At 39.2% G+C, this 12,454-nt stretch overlaps 1 protein-coding gene across 1 annotated transcript; it reads right to left on the bottom strand.

Annotated features, from left to right (window-relative positions):
* Positions 1 to 5,503: 5,503 nt before the first annotated feature.
* LOC146714033 (uncharacterized) lies at positions 5,504 to 11,424 on the bottom strand. The gene is made up of 10 exons (XM_085450614.1): positions 11,239 to 11,424; positions 10,966 to 11,153; positions 10,573 to 10,713; positions 9,627 to 9,765; positions 9,307 to 9,484; positions 8,893 to 9,034; positions 8,165 to 8,308; positions 7,413 to 7,465; positions 7,202 to 7,284; positions 5,504 to 7,122 (listed from the first exon to the last, which is right to left on the bottom strand). Exons 1-10 carry the CDS (start codon positions 11,365 to 11,367, stop codon positions 7,048 to 7,050), a joined length of 1,272 nt encoding a protein of 423 aa, XP_085306740.1. The 5' UTR covers positions 11,368 to 11,424; the 3' UTR covers positions 5,504 to 7,047.
* Between the last annotated feature and the right edge of the window lie 1,030 nt (positions 11,425 to 12,454).

Genomic DNA, 12,454 nt, shown 5'->3' on the forward strand with positions numbered 1-12,454 from the left:
CCCGACAGAAGGACCCGAGGCCCCGCTGCACTTTTTCGGTAAGTTAAACATGTTTGTAAGCTAATCCGTAACTACCGTCCTTAGCTCGGTCCTGAGACCTAGCTAGCTAAGATGAGCGCTCGGCTGTTGGGAAACTGTGGGGAAACTTGTTTTGTAAAGTTCATTTAGCTAACCCGTGCATTTACACCGACTAAAGAAATCAAGAGATATATACAAGTACAATACAAGTATTATACTGTAAAAGCAACAGGCTGCACTCTGCTTCAGCTCCTGTACAGAGCTGATTATCAAATATGTGCAAACAACAGTATGTTTTCAGTCTCCACATGTGTAAAGACAATAACACAATTTTTTAAGGTTGTACTTCAGTAACTCCTCATTAATCAGTAACTATGGATTAAACTGTAGAACTGAAAAAAATGTAAGAGAAGAGCTTCAGATCCTGAGTGTGGGACAGAGAAGGATCAGCTTTATTTCAGATTTGAGGGATAAAATTTATATTTGAGTTTGTTATGGTTCTGTTCTTTGTGACTACAGGGGCTGCCCTCAGATTCAGACCTCAGCACCACCCAGTGACAGCAGACAGATCATCCGACATGTTCACATGTTAACTGCAAAATGAACTGATGAAAACAGTACAAAAGTTAAAGTACCACATGTGCTGTAGTGAAAGCTGCAGCTGTTTTATTGATAAAGTTAAAGACAAAAAACAAAAGGATTAATCACTCATGTAACTGTGTCACTATATATCAGCATTAACAGGACCTCAGTTTGGTGTTTCACTTAGCTGCTGATCTCAGACCTGTACAGCTTCAGTTTTAAACACTTTATGTACTCAGCTGCATGAAGAGCACGTTTGAGTTTCTCTGACACAATTAAATAAAACCTGATGAAGGTCAAAGGTCGTCACTTGTATGTTTAACTATAAACTTGTGATCTGGAATTCTTTCACAGTTTTTTGCAGATAGTGTGTTATTTACCACAAAGTGATTCAAAGTTATTCATACCAGAGTAACCAGAGAGGATCATATATTTTTCTACAGGACTGAATATAATATCTTTATTTAAAAGTCCAGAGCCTCTGGGGAGTATCCGAGTATTTATAACATTACACAAACCAAAGGTCTCCATCACAGTGTTCATGAAATGCTGGGTTTATCCATCTCCTGGGGCGGGCCTATGGAGGAGTGCTGAAGATTTCCCTGTGAGGGAGCTGCTGGTGAAGGTCATGAGTCCTGTTGATCAATGCCATGAGCTTCAGTGTTCCTTGTGTTTCTTAAATGATGCCTCTCTCAGTGGGTCAACAGAACTTCTGGCACAGGACAACTGTGATGAAAGAAAGGGAAGAAGTTTCTCCAAACCTCTGGACCCAGGAAACCCAGCTTCGTCCTGATGGTCTCCCTCACTGGTTTCTCCCCAGGGTGAATCTAGCTGTTAATATAACATGGACTGTATTATTAAATGAAAAGAACAAATAACACTACGCTACTTAAACCTCATGCTGCTGTTTTTAAAGTTTCCATGTTACCAGGCTGTAGAGGGCTATGAAGATTTAAACCATTACACTCACAGTCTTAAATGTTAACATCTCAAAGGACAGCATTACATTTTTGATATTAACAGTAACTCTGGGCCTCTGTAGAGTGTGCAGATGATCTCATTGCTGTTTAAAAATAGATAACAAAACCTAAGAAGTCCTGAATCATTCAATAACACAGACTATTAGAGTAACAGGTGTGTAGCATCGCAAACTAGCTAGTGACAAGCCTCCAACACAGTACTTATGGTAGCGGCTAATCTAGCAAACAAATTAACAACAGACTGATTTTAGATGTTGTAGAACTATAAGATGATAAGCTGTGTGTCTTTTTCATAACAGTAACGTGATTGTATTTACCTTAATTGAACGAGTCCTCAGTCGCGGTAAACCCATCAGCAAAAAAATGGAGCAGCCGGGCTACGTAAAAAAGTGTAGGGGGGCGTGTTTACGGTCACGTCTAGCGGGTGTGTGGGCGGGAGTGTGACGCAGTCGTTCCACCTCAAGTCACTACTAGCAGACTTTAGCTGTGTCCCAAAACGTTGGCTGCTTCCTTCGGAGGACCCGGCCTTCGTGGTCTACGTGGGCTGGGTCCTTCGAAGACCGAGAAGGCCGGAAGTGCGAGGCTGTGAAATGGGACGGACTAGCCTTCAGATTTGCGTCACCGCTGTGTCGGTGGAGTTTAATAGAGATTGACAGACCACGTGACTTTCACGCATTGCATGCCGGTAACTCGTGGCAAAACAATCCAAGTACCCCATCAAATGCAAGCATTTGCAGCACCGCAAAACGTTCATTCTTCGGTTCCAATAAATTCTTGCTTTTTCTTTGTCCCCCAAAAAAGTTATGTACAAAACGAAGGAGAACCATGCCGGTCCGTACAAAGACAGACTTGATGAAAAGTCAAAGAAAAGATACGAGGAAAAAAATCAAACCAGTGAAAGTGTTAGATCCTTGCGAGCACACAGAGGGACAAAATACGTTAGCGTGCTGCCCAACTTTCACCACGCTCATATTTATAATCATACGGTTCTTGGAGTGAGTGCATACACTCGTGAAGTTTAGTAACTTCAGGTCACTGCAACAAGCCCAGGTACAGTTTACCGACGGATGGGTGCAGGACCTTGAAATGTACCGTGTAGAAAGTAAAGACCATCGTACGTATCATAAGTTTACCAGTCTCACAAATCGTCTTCATAAATACACATTCGTTAACGTTTATTAATATAACCTTTGAGCTCAATGGTAATTAATTAGTAGTAGAAATAATTTCTGGTACGCGTTACAGAAATGTAGCAGTGACAATAATATTGTATGCTGTAATTGCACTGGACAATTAGTGATACAAAAAACCTGTTTTATCCTGTGAATAAAAGTATATGTTTTTGTCAATGTACCATAATAACAGAAGCGAAACGCAATATTGTGTCAGGACAATTCACTATTTATGCACAATAAACAAAGGAGCATAGCACGACAATTTCTGTTCAGCGCCAGACTTGCTTGTAACTTATATCACCAATTATGTTATGAAAATGACGTATTAACTACTACAGCAGACTGACCTTTGTGGGAATGCTTGGAGCAGACTAACCTGTGAGCTGGAGTGTTCTGAGACGTTATATTTTGTCTTTGAATGGCTGCAATCCAGTCGCGTCTTTGTTACTTCGGAAACATGGCTGAACAATTTCTCTTCAACGACGTAATCCGATAACAATCGATCTCTTTACCCGTCGGCTTTCCGTGGCTGTCATGCGACCGGCTATTGCAGTTAATAATACAACAGCTTCTTGCCATTTTTTGTGTTTCTTTTTATCGCTGTATAACTGAGTTCAATTGAAAGCCTGCGTGCGCTAGTACCTCTTGCCACAAGTTCCCAGAATTCTTTGCGGTTTTACCCCTGAATAACGTCACATTTTCAATCTCTATAAACTCTGCCGTCTGCTCCTTGCTATCTAAAATATAACAGGAGACTGCCATAAATTCTTGACCGTCTCACACTTCTGTTCAATCAGTTTTCTGTTTAATGTTTATTCAGCTGTGTGAAAATCCCGGAGGAACCCACCCGATGGATTAATAAAGTTGTATTTAATCTAATAATCTAATAACTCTGATCTCAGCCAAACCGATTTACCCCGGAACAAATAAAACACAGAAAAAAGGAAAATAATTACATTTTTAAGTTATTGACTTATATGTCATGTTTTAACCTGAGTAGCGAAAAAGCGTGGGTCTGAAAACGATGAAGCCGGGAGTCCGCTGCTCTCGCCGGCTGGAGTGGCCATTGAACCCCCCGGCTTGCTATCAAGCGGGTGGGTAACAGACGTCTCCGAAAACGTCGGCACACTTTTGCAAATATGCGATGTCTTGATAAACCAAGCAGATATTTGAAGTTTACACAGCTACTTTCTCGCCTGAAAATATGTTAAAATTTTATTTTGTGGCCCAGAAAGAATAATAAGACTAATTTTAAAACTTAGTAGCGCCCGCCATTGTTGGCAGCTGAAATTTGGCTGGGCCGCGCTATGAATTCTGGGATATGGTGGGCCACGAAGGACACACCCGACCCATCCTTCAAATTCGGGGAAATGAAGGACGCATTTGTCGGCCGCATTTGAAGGAGTCGACGAATTGGGACAGCCTTCATCGCCTGGCTGTGACGTAATCGGCCTTCAAATGCGGCCTCCGGAGGATGCAGCCGACGTTTTGGGACACAGCTGGCTCCAAAAATGCAAGATGGCAGCCTCCACAAGCGGGATATTTTGGCTTCATTTTTGCACAATGGGAGGACTTGCTGTCGCGTCAGCCATGTTTTCTACAGTCATTGGGAAGTACCAACGACCGGATTTGGTGTGTTGTAGTAACAGGTAAAACAATATTTTTATTTTATTTTTATTAAATTTAATGAGTGTTTGTATATAAATACACAAACAATACACATATGCTTTCAATTGTGTAATTTAAGTGATCTAGGTAGTTTTGTACATGCTTTGGAATTTGTACTTGTTTTGGAGTTTGTATGTCTTTTGTCTCTAGGGGCCACCGTATATATTTATGTATAAACATACATAAATATATATATAAATAAAACAACTTTTTTTTTTACATTAGTAATTCATTTTGTGCATAATTTTGTATTGCTGTTGATAATAAATTAAATAAAGCAACAAAAGAACCTGAAGATCCGGTTGGGAGCCCAAAGAGCCTTTTTAGTGAGCTGAACCGAAACAGCCAGTTCTCTAAAAAGAGCCATAATTCCCATCCACTATACTGGAGAAACTAACAAAACTGACCTGAAACCTTTAAACAGAGATACAGGGAGACAACGAACCAGCAACGAGATAGAATAGAATAGAATAGAATAGAATAGAATAGCTCTTTACTGTCATTGTTACAAAAACAATGAAAGGCAGTTTGGCATCTCTCCATGTAGCGTAAGTATTTACACAATAACACAGACAAATTTACATTCACACAAGAGAGATATGTACAAGGTATACATTCACCTGCATACATACGGATACACCCATACGTACATATAAATTGGTTATGTGATTGGTTTAGCATGACTACTTCATTTCTCCTTAGTCAATCAGCAGTACTTAGCCACCCCCCCAGCTCCCTAACCTGAAGACAACTTCAACTGTGTGTTGAAAAACAGTAACGTGTTCGCACCACTTTTTCTTGTTAGTAACGGTAATGGTGTTGTAACGACAGAAATAGAAATTAGATTACTAGTTACTGAAAAAAAGTAATACCGCTACTTTTAACACCATTATTCTCATCACTGTTTATGATGCATGTGTTTTTCAGTGCACAGCCTGCAGATTGCAACCATGTTGTGCTGAGGGATTATAAACCTATGTGCACCTGGAAGTTTCTTTGTGTTGAAGTGTGCAACGTTTGTAGTGTTTTTGGTCTTTGTGTCATGAATTTGGCTGTGCAGCAGGCAGGAAAGGTCCCAAATGCAGACTCACGGAGGCAAAAGTAACTCAAACAGAGCTTTATTGCCAGACCAAAGGAAATACAAACTAAACCGGAAATGTATATGAACAAAGGACACAAAGAGGCACACAGGGAAACGCACAAAAATAAGGGAGATCGCAACACAGGACCAAGGGAAAAGCTGACATAAAAACACCGAAGGATAATGAGGAAGTGAGAACACACGGGGAACACACTGACACGAATAAACATGATGTCACAGGGGAAGCATACCAAACATGGAAACACCGGACTTTCACAGTATAGGAAACTGAGGAACATGACACACGAATAGAGGAAAGGCAGAGGAGAGGGAGCGAGGGAACACGAAGGAACATGAGGGGGACAGAGAGAGACTCTGAAAAAATGGATGAAACACGAGGAGAGGAACAAGTCACAAGAACTCACACAACTGATTTAAACAAAGACACACAGAAGGCAAAGACACAAGGGGAAATTACTAAATAATCAATGAACTAAACAGAACAATTTAGGCAATGTAGGAACGAACTCAAGACAAACCAAATGAACTTAGCCATAAACTATAAGACAAAATGACATAAAAATACAACAACACAAAACACTGGGTCACATGACCTGGGACCACGACACTTTCTTCACTTTGTCTTTTGTGTTTATTTATGTTCATATTTCTTTTAGTCATTTTGAATTCTTTGCAGATATTTAATTGTCTAACTAAATGTTTTAAATGCCTCATTATTAAATACTTAATACAGCTAAAGAACAGCAACTTCTTCAACACCTCCACCAGAAGTTCTTTTGCAGTGCTCCACAGAGATAGAGTCAGCTCCTGTGTTGAGTTAGGCATACTCTCCCTGTGCCTGCCTCGAGTTCATGTACTCAGGCTTCCTCCCACAGTCCATAAACGCACATGCTCGGTTTATTGGTGATTCCAAGTTAGCTATAGGTGTGTCTTTTTGTGTGATGGAGCGGCTACCAATCCAGGGTTTACTCTGCCTCTTATTCACTGACAGATTGTTCTCCAGCTCTCACACAACCCTGAACTGGATAACTCGTAATGATGGATATTTACTCAGAATTCACCGTGAGCATCTTAACATCAGTTATTGTAACACTGAATCCTCAAGGCCCAGTTTAATTCATTTCAGATGCAGAAGAGAGCCTCACGGTGATTAAAGAAATTAGAGAAAGATGCTGCAAAGTGCAGTTACCTATATATGAAATCCACCAGATATACACATGCAACACATAATCAGCTGAAACCAATGCGATACAATAAAAAATATTCTTTAAAAAATTACATTTTAAAAACCGGAGAAAAACATTTCAGGTACAAGTCTGATCAGTTTACATCTGTTATTAAAACAGAGTTACAGACTCAAATACCAGATATGCTCATAATCTGGTATTTATTTTTCTGAACAGAGTGCAGATAATAAACATAATCACCCTGAGAAGTGTCACATTATAACACCCAGGAGAAACACTCTCAGGCTATTGAGCTGTGCACTCATGTGCAGTGAGAGGGCGCTGTGGTTGTTTTTTTATACTTGGTCTCCTCTCACTAGGCGTAGACTCGCATCTGGCGGCAGACCTCGTTTCTCCAGTTCTTCTTTAATCTGCAGCAGGAAACATGCAGTGGTGCTAATTATTACTGTCACTGTTACGAGTACTTCTGACAGATGAAAAGGGACTCACCTTCTGTATGATGACACTGTTAACGTTGTCTGCAGTAAAAGGCAATGAGAAAGAGATCCTCGCACTCAGGGCAGCGACATAAACTAGAGACAAAGTAGAGGTGTGTTTAAAAATTAACTGAAATATGAAGCGAGTGCAGAAAAATGATGAAGGAAATCGGCAATGGCATTTTAAAAGGTGACTAACGAAAATCAGGAAAAACTCAACTCACCCTCTTCAACAGTCACAATGATGCATCGAAAGTCAGAGTGATACTTCGCTATACTGTAAAAAGTAAATCAGCCCCATTAGTTTTATGTAGTAAAAATATGTTTTATATATTTTAAAATTCCTGTTTAAAGCAGCATATAAAGTGTACATGTGATCACACAACCTTGCAAGCACGCAACACAGTATTTTATTTATGGATGTAAGTGAGGCTTTCTCTGTTTTATAGTACTAGACTGGAATTATGCACATCTACTTTTTTTTGCTAGGTCTTTCTTTTGTTTTCCTGTTTAAAATGTATTTTTTTTATTTATTGTTTTGGTTTATTTATTTAATTATGTTGCTAGGAACTGAAGAACTGAGAACTCAGTACCACTGTTATTGTCTATGTCCACTGATTCCCGTTAGTGGGGTTTTTTTTTCCATAAACATGGGTGTAATTCACATACTTGACTTACTTACGTCCTTACAAACGTGGCACATTAAGGCACAGTCAGGCTTTCCAGCATTAAAGTTTATGAATGCATCTTGACAAAAGAAACAAATTCACAACTTTCAAATATGATAACCTCATAAAAGCCAACACGGAGGTCACCAAAACACTACAATTAAAGCAGAGTCCAACAACCAATGGTTCACTTCCCAGAGGCTGCATCCATCTTTTATGCTGTTTAATGTTGCTTTTTTTTACTTTTCAAATACTGCTTACAGTGTTGTATTTCTCTATGGGATAATATTTATGGACAACATACTGACCCAGAAACTGCCTGGACAACAAAACAGATGGGGTGGCTTTCTCCCGCTTCGCTCTCAGATGGCGTCCACGTGAGGATGAACTCTTCTGGTCCTGTTTTATTTTGAAATATAGTGTAGGGCCCACTGTAGAGCAGCTCAGAGATCCTTCAACAAACAGAATACGTAAGATTTCTACATTAAAGAAGATTAAAGTGTTTTTCAAAAGGTTTGAAAGCTGCAGTAGATAAAATTTTCATGTGTTGCTGTTTTTTTCCACTTTAAGCCTTTTTTTTTACAACTTAAATGTAGTCAAATCAACATTTATCAAGTTTTTTATGTATCTGAATTAGTGCTGTCAGCGTTATTCTCGTTAAAATGACGTTAATGTCATAACTGCATTAATGTGGCAAATCTCGAGGGCTGCATGGCGCCAATGCGTTAGCACGGTTAACGCGTTAGCTCCTCGCAGCACCTCGCATGGGGCAATCCGTGTTAACTCGCTAACAGAGATTTGCCACGTTAATGCAGTTATGGCCTTAACGCCATTTTAACGAGATTAAAGCTGACAGCACTACTCTGAATGTTAGGTGGTATTCAAGTTTGTGCTTGGTCTTGTCTTTTCCTGTATCACATTTTGGAGAGTATAGAAAGTCTTCCAACGTAGAGTGGTATTTCTTGTCCAACCACTGCCAGTAACAAAACCTATCTTTAAACTTTGGTATTCTAATTTTGTTTTCTCTTTCACGTACATGGAATTTGTTGCCTCTGCTTTGATGCTGATTTCTAGAGTTTGTCCAACAGGGGTATACAGCTGAGCTCCGTTGGCTGGAGTTGGAGGCAGGAACTTGGGCAGATATAGTCCGTCTGTGCAGGATGGCACTGCAGGATCCACTAAAATATTACAGAAAAGAAACAATGTTCAGCCGGTCTTCATAGGATGGAAATGAAAACTGATCCATCAGATGGTCCAAAGTAGAATATCTGTTCAACTATTGCTCCTGAAGATTGTGCCTAATATTTTTGGTAACAGACTCAACACTGCAACACCAACTAAGACAAACACACCTACATGTTTTTGCTCAGTTCAGCAACTTTCATCATTTCTTATTTCAGAGCAGCTCTTTGTGGTTATAAATTTAAGCAGCCAAGAAACGAAATCTTACCCCTTATAACAAACTGGACCGGTATTTTGCTGATTGCATTATTGGTAGTTAGATTAGTCTGTGTCCCATTGGTTTGAGTCAGGGTTATGTTCTGCCGGGGAAAGTCCTCCATCACCAGCTGTACTGCATATGGACCTTCATTACTGCTATCAGTGGGTCTGAATGACAGAGTACAAGACTCCAAAAAAGAAAAATAAATTGATGAGATGTTGGGTCCTTGGTAGCTGCCTCAATTCGGTCTCAGCCACCAGTGTCTATCGCTAAAAAAAAACCAAAAAAAACAAATGAGAATAACATAAGGAGCTGTTCTAGTTACTTACTGGTGAAAGGCTGAGGACAGATGGTGGAGTGCATGGATTACACTCTGACAGTAATGCATCTCCATTTCTGCACTTAACCACATCTCCATCAGGGTCGAACGCCAACAAGACGAAATTTCTCTGACAGTTTGAGGGAACTCTGAGAGAGAAATAGAAAAGGATTATCAGAATTGGGGTTTTTTTTATGTTGTTCAGGTTTCCTATCCTAACCTTCTTTCAGCCAGGTGGATTTCTTGAGGGCTTTCTAGACCTGCCATTCTCCATCTATCCTCAGATGCCTCCAGGCTTTTCCACAGAATTTATACCATCTCCATTGGCTCTTTCACAGATTAATTCTGCTTATGTGTCATTTAGGTTTTTAACCTGCTGGTTTTAACACACTTGCTGTTCACTTCTATAAATTGCATTTTAGCAAAATGCAATTATTATGATGCCATTAGTCAATGGAAGTCAGACTACAGCTACACTAACACAGGACCTAGAAAACTTGATATACTACAAATCTGGTACAGATTTTACACATTTACATTTACTGAATGTAAACTTGATCAGCACCAGCACTCACCTGTTTAAGGGTTAACTGCCTGCATTTAGTCTGCATTAAAAAGAGTTGTTGACAGTCTTTGTTCACACTAATAAAGCAGAGATTCAATCTCTCTTCACTAGACAAAGGTATGTCTAGGTATATTTTAGTTTTCAGTTGAGTGAAAGTATTTAGCTTGGCATTTTTTACTGTACGTTACTCAATTCACAAGTTCCTAAAGGAGTTCAGAGGAAAGTCACCAACAATAATTCTGTGAATTTAAAGCACACTTTAACAGAATTCAATTCTAAACTGATAAAGTTTATTTACAAGTGATTCTTTTGAATTATTTTGTAATTTCTTTGCAGTAATTAAAAATACATACCGTACCTATATAAATAAAACAACAGTGCGCAGGCTTACCTTACAGCAGGTATGATGGTGGTCTGGGGTGACGAGTTGGCTTTGCCGGTGTCAGATCTGTTCCTCAGTTCCACTAGAGTCACAGCTCTCCATGATACAATGCCATTTACAATGCCATTAATCCAGTTACCACTATCCAACCTTCGTTGAAAATTTATGGGAAAGTTAGTCAGAGTGAACTGAATGTGTAGATATTAAGACCTACCCCAAACCCCAATAATTTGTTTTTTATAAATCTCCCAGATTAAAAACGCATTTGAAGGAATTCTCAAAAAGCTCAGTTCAGTTTAATTATTATGTGAATGAGTTGCTTTGGATTTTGTCACCTTCTGCTGATAACTTAGAAAACAAGTGCAACAAATTTAATTTTGTTAAATGGCGATCTATACTCACCAAAGCTCGAACGGAGCATTGCTGGGAGCCTGTCGAGTCATGATTCCCTCTCTCTGACACCACTCTCCACTGCTTTCCTGTTTTACCTCATATAGTGTGTTGTTCCCAGAGCCACAGTCACCACGGAGGCAACTCCATGTGTCACCATTTGTGCAGTCGTGGAAGTTCAGCTTGTATTGAATATTCGCCTGCAAATTTACAGTGGAAAGAGTACTTGAGCACTGTCAAATTTCAAAAGCTAAGTAAATAGTTTTATGAAGAAAATTTACATACCATAACTGATCCATCTGCATAAGTGTCTCCTGGGTAATAGGTCATCACTGTCCCATAAAAATGAGTAGCTTGCGTGCTGCAAACCAGCAGCAGCAGTAGCAAAGAGAGAGACATGATAAATGTGTTCATCTCTCTGCGCAAACACCTCCAAACACAGCCTCACTTTGACTCACACACATTTTATCTGCTTTCTATTCACTGAATGATTTGGTATGAGGAAGTGTCTCATGGCACTGTGGTAATTCATGACAGGTGGTGATGTGCAGGGAATGTTAATCTCTTAACCACCTGTCATTGCAACAATGACATTCCTTTGCAAACCAAAGATAAAAATGTTTTTAAAAAATCTTGATTTTTGTCTTTCACTTTTCATTTTTCATAATCACCTTCTCACGAACAGCCCGTGAAGCGTTAGGTGAAACCTACACTATATTGCTGAAAGCATCGAATCACCCACACATCCGCAAATGCAAGAAAAATAGATAGATAGATAGATAGATAGATAGATAGATAGATAGATAGATAGATAGATAGATAGATAGATAGATAGATAGATAGATAGATAGATAGATATTAAATGCCATTTTCCACTGATTATTTTCATTTCATTTGATTCATGTGGTATATTTTCATGCCTTTTGTTATTAATTTGAATGACTATCTAATGTCTCAGTGCTTTGTGGACATTCTCCTGTAGATTTCTTCTGTACTGGCTTCTCTTCATTGACTTCCTGTTGGCAAATAGTGACTGGTTGGGGTGAGGAGATGAAGGAGGCTTCTTGATGCATGCTCAGTGATCCAGGTAAGTAAATGTCCAAAAGTTGATTCTGTTCTTTAAAGAAGCTTTTTTGAGTGGTTCTTTAAAGAACCATCTTAAATCTTTTAAAATAAAATGTATCAGAAATTGAATTTGAGTAGGGTAAAATAAATACGAGCACAGCATAGACATATATTACTGGTTTATTTTCATTTTGTAGGATCACTGAGCATGCATCAAGAAGCCTCCTTCATCTCCTCACCCCAACCAGTCACTATTTGCCAACAGGAAGTCAATGAAGAGAAGCCAGTACAGAAGAAATCTACAGGAGAATGTCCACAAAGCACTGAGACATTAAATAGTCATTCAAATTAATAACAAAGGGCATGAAAATATATCACATGAATCAAATGAAATGAAAATAATCAGTGGAAAAGACAAAAAGGCATTTAAACCCTC

The sequence above is a fragment of the Copadichromis virginalis genome, linkage group LG3, assembly GCF_057382275.1.
Source record: "Copadichromis virginalis isolate Kocher_CV1m ecotype Utaka linkage group LG3, C_Virginalis_male_GT1.1, whole genome shotgun sequence".
Taxonomy (NCBI): Eukaryota; Metazoa; Chordata; class Actinopteri; order Cichliformes; family Cichlidae; genus Copadichromis; species Copadichromis virginalis.

What these genes read in the sequence shown, in the direction of transcription:
- LOC146714033 (XM_085450614.1), bottom strand. Translation starts at nt 11,367, where the DNA reads ATGAACACATTTATCATGTCTCTCTCTTTGCTACTGCTGCTGCTGGTT. An exon ending in AATGCTCCGTTCGAGCTTTG is followed by an intron (nt 10,714 to 10,965) that starts GTGAGTATAGAT and finishes TTTTCAACGAAG; the next exon opens with GTTGGATAGTGGTAACTGGA. An exon ending in GCAGAGGCAACAAATTCCAT is followed by an intron (nt 8,309 to 8,892) that starts GTACGTGAAAGA and finishes TGTTTGTTGAAG; the next exon opens with GATCTCTGAGCTGCTCTACA.